Source organism: Tetrahymena thermophila, assembly GCF_000189635.1.
Source record: "Tetrahymena thermophila SB210 genomic scaffold scf_8253992, whole genome shotgun sequence".
Taxonomy (NCBI): Eukaryota; Ciliophora; class Oligohymenophorea; order Hymenostomatida; family Tetrahymenidae; genus Tetrahymena; species Tetrahymena thermophila.
Window position 1 is genome coordinate 53,005 of NW_002476004.1, and position 13,016 is coordinate 66,020.

The 13,016-nt window shown below is 23.1% G+C and overlaps 2 protein-coding genes across 2 annotated transcripts; both read right to left on the bottom strand. All coding sequences in view use genetic code 6, as the record gives it.

The window, feature by feature from the left end:
• Positions 1–573: 573 nt before the first annotated feature.
• On the bottom strand, positions 574–1,188 carry TTHERM_001008679 (transmembrane protein, putative; the record flags this gene model as incomplete). The annotated part of the gene is made up of 2 exons (XM_012800731.1): positions 574–1,053; positions 1,120–1,188. 2 exons carry the CDS (start codon positions 1,186–1,188, stop codon positions 574–576), a joined length of 549 nt encoding a protein of 182 aa, XP_012656185.1.
• Positions 1,189–1,897: 709 nt separating this feature from the next.
• Positions 1,898–13,016, bottom strand: TTHERM_01008680 (hypothetical protein; the record flags this gene model as incomplete). The annotated part of the gene is made up of 30 exons (XM_001026701.2): positions 1,898–2,059; positions 2,133–2,450; positions 2,658–4,346; positions 4,500–5,537; positions 5,593–6,457; positions 6,531–6,903; positions 6,965–7,109; positions 7,164–7,507; positions 7,560–7,688; positions 7,823–8,128; positions 8,176–8,333; positions 8,386–8,577; positions 8,637–9,072; positions 9,285–9,501; positions 9,557–9,606; positions 9,667–9,740; positions 9,816–10,110; positions 10,171–10,277; positions 10,335–10,380; positions 10,437–10,738; positions 10,791–10,947; positions 11,006–11,054; positions 11,123–11,306; positions 11,359–11,512; positions 11,565–11,914; positions 12,057–12,204; positions 12,262–12,310; positions 12,363–12,549; positions 12,605–12,731; positions 12,782–13,016. The coding sequence occupies 30 exons, from the start codon at positions 13,014–13,016 to the stop codon at positions 1,898–1,900; spliced, it is 8,886 nt and encodes a 2,961-aa protein (XP_001026701.2).

Below are 13,016 nucleotides of genomic sequence, written 5' to 3' on the forward strand. Positions count from 1 at the left end.
CAATTATATAAATTACAAATATAAAATATGTAATTATTAAATTAAAACAAAATTTTTTTAAATACTTTTTTTAACATAGTTATGGTTTTGTACAATAAAATTCAAATAAATAACTTTTTTTGTGTTCTAATTTATGTCTTACATGTAGTATCATGTTATGACTATTTTGTAACTGAAAGTTTATTATGAAAATAAAAATAATTTATAACCCTAAAGCTGTCACATTTTTATAATTTAAATAGTTCATAAATATGTTTCTCTTTTCTTGATAAGATTAATTCTTTGATTTTTTTCCAGTTTTGCTGACATTTTTAGAATTTTAATAATGAGCTATTTAGTTTTAGTTTATTGATTATAAATTTACAAATTTTAGATTTTTATTATAAACTTTTAATAAAAAAGATATATTAGTATTTCAATCCAAAATTGCTTTCTATCAAAATTTTATACAAGATGTTTAAAATTAGTAAGCAATTAACTCCAGTTAATATGTATTTAAAGATTTGATAATCAATTTAGAATTATAGGCTGTTAAAACAAAATAAAATTGAAGTTAGATATTAAATCTTAAAATCAATTTAGTTGAGTTAATTCTTTTTGTAGGGCTAACCTAAATTTAAAAAATAAATAAAATTAGGAATTGAATAAAAAAATTATTAAATTAAAATAAAATAAATATTTACATATCAGCAGAAATAGACTATATGTGAGAGAAGCTATAATTGATAAAACGGGTTATAGTTAATTAAACTAATAAGAAAACATAGCTATAATACCCAATATTGTTTTGTAAGTAAGTTTTACTTAGTCCCAAAAGAAAAACTTTTATTTATATTCCTATGCAAAGAATCCATAGATAATTATATTTTTATAATTCTTTAAAAAATAGCGCCTTTGATGTAACTTGTATAGAAAGAGTGTTTGTGGAATTAAAAGTGATAAAATGTATAATGGAGCAAAAACATAATATGAGAGTTTAAGCTATGTAGCATCACAATACTAAGATAAATGATCAGTAACAAAAGACTAAGTATCAAAATTTTAGCATTTAATCTAAATTTAAATGATATTATAAATTAAAAAAAACTTTTATATTTAAATATTTAATAAATAAATTACTAATTTAAACAGTTTGCTAAGTATGGCATTTTGTGAATGATAAACAAAAACCCATATATTAAGAGTCATTAATTGTTTCAAAAATCTGAATTTAAAACATATTTTTTTAGATAGGGTTATTAAAACAATACAGACTAAGGTAAGTAACCAGAGAGATAGATAAAATATTATATTCTTCACAAGAAAATGAGTTTTAGTTTATTATCCTAATAAGCAATCAGATAATCTGATTTAAGAAATAAATAAATTTCCTAAATCTATTAAAATTTATGATATAATATTTGGGGAATTTTAGTCATATTAGAAAACTGTTCCTATAACAAATGACTAAAATAAAAAGAGCTTAAGTATATTTACAGAGTTTTATTAAAAGTATAATATTTGTTTCTTAAAAAGGCTCTAACATGTTGTATAAAGTAAGTTATTTCTAACTTATTCTTGATAGCCTTAAGTCATAGTAAATATCATAATCAGAGTTACCAAACAAAAGCATAATGGATATAATATTTATGATAAGTTAATTTCTGAGCACCTAATTTTTATTAAATATTAATTTATTTTATTTAAATTAAAAAATACTTCTAGCATTTTTGATCTAAATTCATAAAATACTGTTGTCCCCAATATTCTCCACTAATATCGCAATCTTCACACAGAGCACCAATGTATCCTTATGAAAAAATGTTAGATAAATTAAGAAATATTAATTAATAAAGAAGTGATAAATTACCAATTTAACAATAATAGTTTTGATCACTATCTATTTTTTTTTATTTGCTCACTTATTAGACTAGATTTGGATTAAAAAATGAATCTCCTATACAATTTTTGCAGTTAAAAAGCTATGAAGAATATTGATTAACCCTCCAATAATTTTAGGTTAAAAGAATCTCATTTCCAATACACTTAGCTTCTGTGCTTGGGCATTTTAGGCAAGTATCTGAATTAGTAAAACTGTAAGAATCTTAACAAGGAAAGCAATAATTAAATTATCCATATATATTTTTTTTTACCAAACCTACTGGACATTACTAAGAAAATTTAATGATAAGAATTAACTCATAATTTTTATCATATCCAATAATAAAATTAGAGCTATTATACTATGGCCTTTAAATCAAATCACTTGTTATTGATAAAGTTATTTATTGCCCCATAATTCCATAAATTTAGATTTGCTTTGTTAAATTATATATACCACTTTATTACTGCAATATGTTCTTATTTAAATAACCTTAACCATTTAATACCTTTACATTCAATACTACATTTGATGATAAGTTTACTATCTCCTCATTTTATTCTGTCGAAAATTTGAACACTATATTTTGCTTAATTAATTTTAATTATATTTAATCATTATTTTTAGAAATAAATTTTAAATTAATTGAAAGAATAAACTATATAATATCAATGTTAATAAAAAATATATGATTGGTAAAAAGTATGAGGGTAGTTAAATTAAATCTAAATGAAGACTAAAAAATTTTATTTTTAAATATAAAAATTTAAAATTGTATTGACAATAAAAATATTACCTTAATGTATCCTCCTTGGTGGTTGCTTATAATTATTTGCTAAATTTATTTTTATGTGAAATTTTATAGGATACCATCTAAATACACATTTAATTAGTAAGGAGATGCTTGAATATTCTATCCATATATTTAAGCTTAATTTTATGAAAACGTATTGCTTTAGTAATTGTTTACACTTTAGCCAGTACTTGAACCTATAGCACCTCCTAATTAGGCCTAGTTTCTAACAAAACTAGAGTTTTAAAAATTCAAATTATTCTGTAAAATGCCTAATTAATTGTTTTCAATATATACTGCTCCTCCTTAACTTGTTGCTAAATTATCGAGAAAGTTTGAAGACACGATAAGTAATGGAGCTTATTTTATAAAGATAGCTCCTCCTTTCATATTAGCATTATTTTTCAAAAATTAAGATTCTATGATTTATAAATTATAATTTTAAGAATCTTGATATGAAATGTATTCAAGTGTTTTTTCTATGTATAAAGCTGATCCATACTATGCTAAATTATTTTCAAAGTATGATTATAATACTAGCAAGGAATTAGATTATAAGTAAACTATTCCTTGATTACAATATTTGCATTTATTATTTAAAGATTTAAATAAATAAAAATAGCATTTTCTACTATCGTAATTAATTGCATTTATCATCAAATTGGAATTAGATGCATTCAAAAAGTCAAATATATTTTTATTGGATTATAAAGTGCTATTATATACATAAAGTTCTTATACTTTTGAAATAGTAACTAGATTGTCTAAATAATGACTAGAATGATAATTATTACTAGAATCTATAACTTTATTAGCATTTTTTATTATTAATATTCTTTAAAATAACAAAGTGTTAATAAATTGAGATTGTATTTACAAAATGTTATTGGAGGAAATTTAAAATTAAGAATTGAAAATTTAAACATCATAAGGATTATTCATGTAGAAAATTGAGCTTTGCTAATATTAAGATTCTTACCAAGAAAAACTAGTTATCAAAGGAACAATCAGTTATATTTTTTATAACATAAAATTGATTTCATTTTGAGATTTTATATTTTTCATAACAACTATTGTTTTAGAGGTTTTTGAATTCTCAATATTAAAATTACTGCCTTAAGAAGATAAATTATTTTCAAATTAAGTATCTAAGAAAAATACTGCGGTTCTAGGTAGTGAAGTTTGTATGAAATGGATAGCTCCTCCTTTGGATTAAGCAAAGTTTTAAAAGAAGAAAGATTTTTCTATTATGACTTCTATGCTTAAAGAAATTTAGTTATCTACAAATATAGCACCACCTTCTGATTCATAATCATCATAACTAAAAGCAGTATTGCTATCAAGAGTACAATTAAATATAAACATTTTACCAAAATTTTTTGCTGTCCAATAAATTGAACCTCCATTCAAAGCAAACCCATTTATAAATCTTGAATATTAAGCAGAGAACGTATCAGCTTAGAATTAGATATGTCCTCCTTTCTTTAATTACTTATTTTTGAAATAACTTGCTTGGTCAGCTTTAAAAGAGTTAGTAAAATTGCATTATATAAAATTAATTGACTTAGCTACTCCTTATATCCAACTAAAAAGACTCTATACATCTGAATCCTTAAAGTTACTTCTTTTAAAAATTATTTCTACTGTAGGTGTTTTAAAGTAAAAACCCAAAGAAATATATCCTAATGTTGTCTATTTATTAAAAAATTTATTAATAATTTTAAATAATTTTTTTTTCTTTTAAATTAAAAAATGAAGAAATATCTAAAAAGCTTAATCATTATCAATAGTATTATTTTAGTATTATTTATATTTGTTTATATTAATTTAAAATAATTATTTTACTTTGCTTGTCTTCATAATGGATTATGTTTACGAAAAACTTATGTCATCAATTGAAATAGTTGTGTCTTATTTTGAGTTAATAAAAATAGGAGAACTGTTTTAAATTGTGCTTAATACAAGAAGTGATAGTTATATACTAGTTACTTTGCTGATAGAAATTCCACTAGGAATAGATTAATTATTATTAAATGAATTTATATTATTAAAAGAAATGCCACTACTAATTATTGAAATGATATTTGTACTAATTATTATGTTTTACAAATTAATATCATATACGCTTATGTAGTTTAATATTTAGTTAAGCTAGCAAATTTGTGGTGCTATAAATTGTGTCTAAACTGAAGATACAAATACTGAAGTAATGTAAACATTTATTATTTTATCAGAATTCAAAAATATGAATTAATTATTATCTATCATTGTCACATTTTATATCCTTATTGTGTTAAGATTCTAATAATAAACAAATGCTTAATTATTTTCAGATACTAAGGTATTCCTTGCCAACATAAAACCATTTAAATTAGAGTTACTATTTTTATTGGTAGAAAAACCCAAAAAGCAGTAGCTGTTTACAATTATTTTGTTATCTAAAAAGCTAATGTTTTAAAATTAAGAACTTTAAACAAAATTTTAAGAAGTTGATTTGCTGTCTTACTATTCAATAAAATAGTAATTTTACACTGTACTTTAATTTATTTAAAATATATTTATTATGAAAGTATTTGATGAAAATAGAGGCTTCATCTGATTTGACACCTATGAAATATTGCTTTGATAAATTGTAAAATTGTTGATGCTTAAGGTGTTCAAATAGTTATTATTGAGAATCTAAGATCCTTCTAAAATTTACATCTATGAGAATTGAATATTTTGTAACTAAATATCTATCTTTTATTATGCAAAGTTATTTTGCTCTAAGTTTAAAAGTAAAGAGTTATGGTCCAATTTACTCTATTTAAAATATATATTTGTCAGTGAGATTGTGATATTTTGAGTACCTAGTGTTATAATTTTAGAGCCATCAAAAAGAACCTATTTTTAATAAAATAAATAAATTGTTATGTAAATAAATAAATTTGAAAAATACATTTTAAAACAAAATTGAGTCCATTGTTAAGTTAATCCAAGAATCTTAAATGTGATCTAATATTTGAACTAACTAATTATACTTTAAGATTCTAACATTATAAAATTAAATAGACTTTAAAGTTATATTTGTTTATTATAAGGTAGATAGCTGAAGAATAAAGTATTAAACATTAAATTATGTCTATTAAAATTAAATAAATTAACAATTTAATAATTAGAAGGTATTTAAAATATCATTATTAATTATTAAACCAATATTGCTGTTATTTTTTTATTGTTCGAAAATGATCTACTAAATATAAACTGAATCGAATCCAGATATATTGAAAGTGCTCATTTAAAGGAACTAAATCGGATTAGGTGATTTATTAGTAATAGAAGTTACATTTAGACTAATTAATTACAGAGATCTTATTTATTTTTTAAGAGTAGTTATAAATGTTTGTGGTTTAGCTTCAACACATTAATCACCTAAAAAAACCAATTTTACTTCAAGCTGCTTTACCTGTAACTCATTATAATATACAATTGCTTAGTTATATTCTATTTCACTCAGTATGAGTTTATCAATATTTATTTCATTTAATCTATTAAAGTTAACAGGATTTTATAGAGAGCCATCACCAAGCTTGCTATTTAAATCTAAACATTAGGTATAAATTGTCTTTTACTTTTTGTAAAAACAGCCTTTTTCGCTATTTTAACATAAGTAACATTTTCTTCTAGATTTATCATTAACTATTTAATAGTTCTTGAGATGTTGTTAACTTTATAGATAATTTTTTTTGCAAGATAAGCATTGAGCATCATATAAATACAAAGGATTTTAGCTTATGTCTTAATCATTAATGCATGTTTCACACCTTTATTAGTTAATTTACAAATTTTAAGAGTTTAAATAAAGTTAGTTAGTTAATTAATTAATTAATTAATTACATAAGCGGGCAAAGCTGGCAATCATTACCTGATTAAGTTAAGGTCACCATATCTTAAATATTAGGTATTTAACTTTGCTTAAAGTAAAGAATTCCAATAAAATAAGAAAATTAATTAACAAGTGACAGTAATTTATCATAATTGCATTTAATGCATTAAGGTTTATCATTAATAAGTGCACACAACAAACAATTTTAACCACATTAAATTTGTTAACACTACTTTAATTACTAATCAAAGTAATATCCAGCTAAGCATTCTGTGCAAAGTAGATCATAATTAGTTGAAGTGTTATTATAATTTAATCTTTCTAATATGTTATATTTTTTCCTCTAATAAATCAAATAAGAAGTAAAATTATAAGTTCTGGTGCCTAAAATATAAAAGAGAAAAAAAAAAGTTTTATTAATTTATGAAATTATTAATTATTCTACCTTCATAACACTTAGAGCATCCTTAAGGGCATTTTTTGCATCCGTTTATTGTAGGAACGCTATTCTAATCAGCACATTTGGTGCACTAATAAATTTAAACATTTTATTAATCCAAGTAAGAATAGCATTCTTAACATCCATAAATCTATTTTTTTAATTTTTTATTTAAAATTTAAAATTAATTTTATCTTTAAATTACATTTTATTAGCATATTTCATCCTAGCACTTGGGTGGCTATTACGCTAAATTTAATACATTCCCATTACTGCAAAATAAGCATTATTTATCATAATTAGCAATAGTTAAACAATTAGAACACTTTGATAAATATGAATTAGATCTACACCCATAACCACACGATAATTAATTTTTTGAAATGATATATCCATCAATACACTATTTACAAATATACTTTAATTGTGAACTTGATTGAGATTATTAAAACTCCCACAAATTTTCTGTTAAATCTACATTTTATGATCCTTGAGTAAGTAAAGTCGCACTATAAGAGCAGTATTAAAGATTTTACTGACAATTAACACCTAAACATTATTTTTTAACAATAAACTAATAATTTAAAAATTAAAATATTACCATCAAAATTTAAAAAGTAACCATCAGTGCAAGCATAACACTTTTTAATATAACCTTTTTGCATCATATCATTTTAGGAAAGTATTCTTGAAATTTTTATATCATAATTTAGAACCTCTTCTTTATTTTCTTTTTATAAATAAAATAAATGTAATTTATTGTATTTTTTCAAATAAAGCTATCCATTTATTTAAAGTTTCTTTAAATTTTTTGGTAATTAGTTTTAAAGATATTTTGTTAAGATAGAATTAGAAAATAATTACCATATTAACAAGAGTCACAGTTTATACCACAAGGTTAACAAGATTATAAATCATATGAAACTAAAAATTTAAACTGACACTTTAAGCATATTAAAATGAAATTGTAAAATGATATCTAACTGGGATCAAAATTTATCTATGTTATTAGCTATGCATAACCAGTAATAAAACTAGCATATTAGCAAACATCACAATTTTTTGGGCATTAAACACAATTTCCAAAGTACAAAACAAAACCGATTTTGCATTAAATGCAAGATGCAGAATTAGATGAGTTTTAAACACAAGAAAGGCATTCATCAGGACCTATATAAATATAATTTTAGAGGAAAATTTACTAGAATATAAATTACATAGAGTAGATTTGTAGCTATTCAAAACAAAAGATGATGATTTGTAATTGACAATGAAATTATTTGATTATAGTTTGCTACCAACAATTTAAATGGCATTATCATAATGTACTAAATAATTTATACATGTTTTATATGCATTTGCAGTATTCTAGTTCCTATTGTAAAAAATAGTTAAATTTTTATTTAAAAATTATTTAAATAAAATACCATAAACCATATTCAGAAGAGCAATCTAAGCAAGAGTAAGTTGGAGGATTTTGAAAATAAGACGAATAATCAGTAATTTGATATTATTCTGAAGTGCATTATATACAAATTTGTGTGTTAATTGATTTTTGAAACAAAAAATAACCTTGTTAGCATTATGTACAGAAATCTAGTGAAGTACAAGAAAAACATCTTTAATTTATAATAAAAGTAAAGATAATTTAATATACTAATATATTTTAGTTTTATACCCTGGACTGCACTTTTTAGTTGAGTCTTATAGGCAATATTGTTAATCATAGCAATCCTACTTTACATAAGTTAATTACATATCAAAATATAATTGTTAAGGATTAGGTGAAAGGGCTGACTTCTGTTATAAGCTATAACAAATATCATTTCCAGGATTTGTATAATATCTAGGGCACAGTAAGCATTAACTATTATTTATTGCAATAATTTAACAAAAGCTTTCATTATTTGTACAATACATATTCCCATTTGAATCTGGAATATCGATACTTTTCATTACACAAGAGCTATTACTTTAATTTTATACGAAACAAGAGTTTCCTACAAGCAGTTTTAACAAATCAACGGAAGTTAAGCAAATTCCATTATTATTTATCATGCAGTAATTGTTTGGGCAAACAACACAATTTTTATTTGACACAGAGCTGCAGAAGCCTATTTTTATTTATAATGAAAATTAATATACAATATTTTTGATATAAATCTTTAAAAATTTATTGGATTAAAATTACCCCCTATTAATATTGTTTTTCTAAAAATATCTTATTTTTCAAAAATTGGAATTGAGGGGGAGGAGGATAACAAATCAATTTATATTTATTTTATTTAAAATTAAAATAGATCTGTAAAAATGTATTTAAATTTACCTTAATTATCAGTACAATAAGTAACTGATGGTTAAATAAGATCTTAGCAGGTATTTCTGATTGTTGTAGATAAACACTGATTAAACTTACAAGAATTGCAACTTCCGTTTGTTACACAGTAGCCATTGGGATCTACACACATATTTTTAGAAACATCTATGATTATACAGCTTTGTGTACTCCTATCTAAACAATATAATCCGCTTGCACACATTACCTTTTAACAAACAAAAATATTAAATTTAGAATGTATAGAAACTTTATAAATCTACAGCTATAGTCTGTTTTTCCTTTAAACACTTTTAAGTATCCTTTTAAATACCTTTTTAAATAAATATAATTATTTATTTATTTCTTAAAATTATTAGAATAAATTTGTTACCAATCAGATTTGGATCTGTAAAATCTAATTTATAGCATGAAGATTTACCAGTAGAATCAGTTAATAAGCAATATCTTTTTTAATAAAGTTCCGAAATATTCATTAAATTAAATATCAGAAAATTAAATTATTAGTTTATTTATAATTACCCATTTTAATAACAATTAGAAGCTCCTTATTTCCCAGTGATTTTTTCTGCCAAGCACATATGGGTTATCAATTCTTTTCCAGGAAATTTATTTTGTAACGGTATACAAACTCCTTAAGATATACAATATTCTTTTTAACATTTGCTAGGTTGTTAGATTCCTTAAGGTAAACAAATTTAAGTTTTAGCATCTCTCCCAATTTTATAGATATCGGTAGGTGATAGCATAGCTTCACATTATGAGTTATCTAGCGTATTTATGCAGTATAAACCATCCATACAACCGATGCTATTTGCTTATAAAATTATTAAACATTAAAAGTTAATTCTACAAAATTTAATTGAAAATAGCTCACCTGTATTTAAGTCTTAGCAATATTGATTGACATTTTTAGATTTATAAATAAGATTAGGATAGTCTGGATCAAAATCTGATACAAATTAACATTTCTATTACCCATCACTAAAATATAAGGTAAATAATTTTCAAATCAAAAATGTAGTAATCAAATTATCTTACTCAAGATTCAGTATACAGTAAGTTATTCCTAAGCAAGTCTATATTTCTTTATAATGGATTAAAGATTAAATTTTTCAAAATATCAAATAAATTAAAATTTACATATTTTTGTCAACTAATCCTAAAGAACACAGTAGCCTAAAACATCAGTACCTACTAAAAAATCACCTTTAGCTAGAGTGCCTTCAATCATACAATAATTTCTCATAGTTTTAAAATACGTATAAATGCATGTACCTGTTACACATGTTTCAATTAAATCACCATTCCCGTTAATGTCTAAATAAGCTAAGCAAAATTAAGTATCTTTTTATCTAGCATATCTTTGTAAATCTTTTGAGAATACTAAAGATTTACAACGATAATCATTATTATTATCAAGGCAAAATTATCCTTTCATGCATCTAATATTTTAAATAAATTTAATTATAAATTATATAATTTTAATCAAATTACCTAACTGCTTTTGGCATATCTTATAAAACGCAATATCCATAAGCATCTATACCAACTCTTTATACATTTGCATCAAATGGAAAACATGCTTCAGGAGAGTTAGGATTAGTAGGATCTTACCTTATTTTGCAGTGGTTAAAAGCACATGATAATATTTCTTTTCAAAAAAAAGTAATAATTAATTTATTAAATTAACATTATAAAATAATTAATACGAGGATAGTATTGTGATCTGACAGAACAATAACCATTTTAAGCCCTACCCTATCAATTTTAATTTTTTTATTTATTAATTAAAAATATAAATTAAGAAAGATTTTTGTTATTATTACTGATTGATTTGGGTTATCATCATTAATATAAAAACAGGCCTAAACAGCAGGATCAAAACACACTTATAAATCAAATGAACATTCAGTGCTAACTGTAGTCCCTTCTGTCAAACAATAGTAGTTAGCATTTCTCCCAATATTAATTTTATCATAGGCTTAGCATTTATTTGTGTCAATGCAAAAACTTTAAAAAATATTTTAAATGAACTTATTTTACAATAAAGAAATAAAAATACCCTGAGTAACATTAAATAATTTAAGTGGATGTAGTTTAATCTTACTTCAAACACATATACTTAAATGAATCAACTCCAACATAGAGTGTGTTATCAAGTAATCTTATATATCCGCTTTAATCTTAACAGTAGCCAATTCTCAAATTAATTAAATCTAATATATAAAATATTTAAATTATTGTTTATTTATTATAAATTTAATATACTAGATGGCTAGCCAGATAAAGTTTTCTAATTTAGCTAGGCGCATTGCTTATTTTCAGATATATATCCAAGATATTAACTTGATTATGGATATATTACACAAAATTGACTTGGCCCATATACTAGACAAATATTATAAGGATCATTAAAGCAAATATCAATTCCAGAAGAAGATATCTAAGAATTAGTTAGGCAGTATAAATTTTTGTCCCTTCCAACATATTAGCTATTAGAAAGCTGATAGCAAAATTGATTTAAAGTACAGCCATTATTTATCGATTAAAAATTGACAGTCTACTAGCATTGCATAGTACCTGAATCATAACAGATTGAGTTATTGTTTTAAACACATCTTAATAATTTAATTTTTTTAAAAAAATTCTAAGTATATTTTAAAGAATGAAAATATCAATCAGAAACCATTATTAATTTTAATTTTAATTCAATAAAAATAATTTAGAAAGGTACAAAATATCTTGAAAAAATTAAATTACCTTGTTGCTGGAGATTAATTTAAATCTAAACAAGCACCACTTGTACTAACACCAACTTACCCGTTTGACCCATCTAATAAATAACAAGCGTATTGAGTATTATCCTAAGATGGTTTTACGCAGTGATGGAATTCGCAAACACTTAAACCTAAATTTTTAAATTGAATTAATTAAACATATTAATTAAGTTTATTTATTTAATTACTTGATGTAAACTGTTATCTAGATAAACAGCTTCCTTATGAATCTATTCCCTATAAATAATAATTAGATATATAATAACATTATGAGTGATTATTTATTTACAGAAGCTTGATAATTGTTAACATTCAACCATAAGCATACACTACCAGAGAGACAAACTTAATAACTAGGAAACGCACATTATACTGCACCACTTTAGAAAGCTTACCCACAATAACCATTACTTAATTTTGCTATAGAAACCCCATCAAATCCTAAAGGTTAACAAGCTTACTGATAAATGCAATATCTTATTTTTAAAAATTATATTGAATATGAAATAACATCCAAAAAATTGTAATTACCCTGAACTACAAGTAAATAAAACACAATTTAACTAAGGACTACCATCTCTTCCTATGATAGGAAAAATAATTCTTCTGATTACAGAACTACTATCTTAGCAATAATTTGGGTTTAAATTTATCAAACCTAAAATTATATTTGAAGTTCATAACAATTAAACAAAAAATTAAAAATACTTTAAGGTACAGAAGAAGAAGAAGTACTTGCATCCTATTGAGCACATACTCCTTAACCAGTAATATATCCAAGATATGTTTAAGTTGATGGATAGTAAATACATTGAGATAAATCTCCTTTAACGCAAATCTCTGAAGGGCTATTAAAACACATATTTATTCCATTTGAAGAACTTTGCATATTTTTGAGACATATATATCTATTATCTCTTCCAACATACAAAGAAGAAGACAT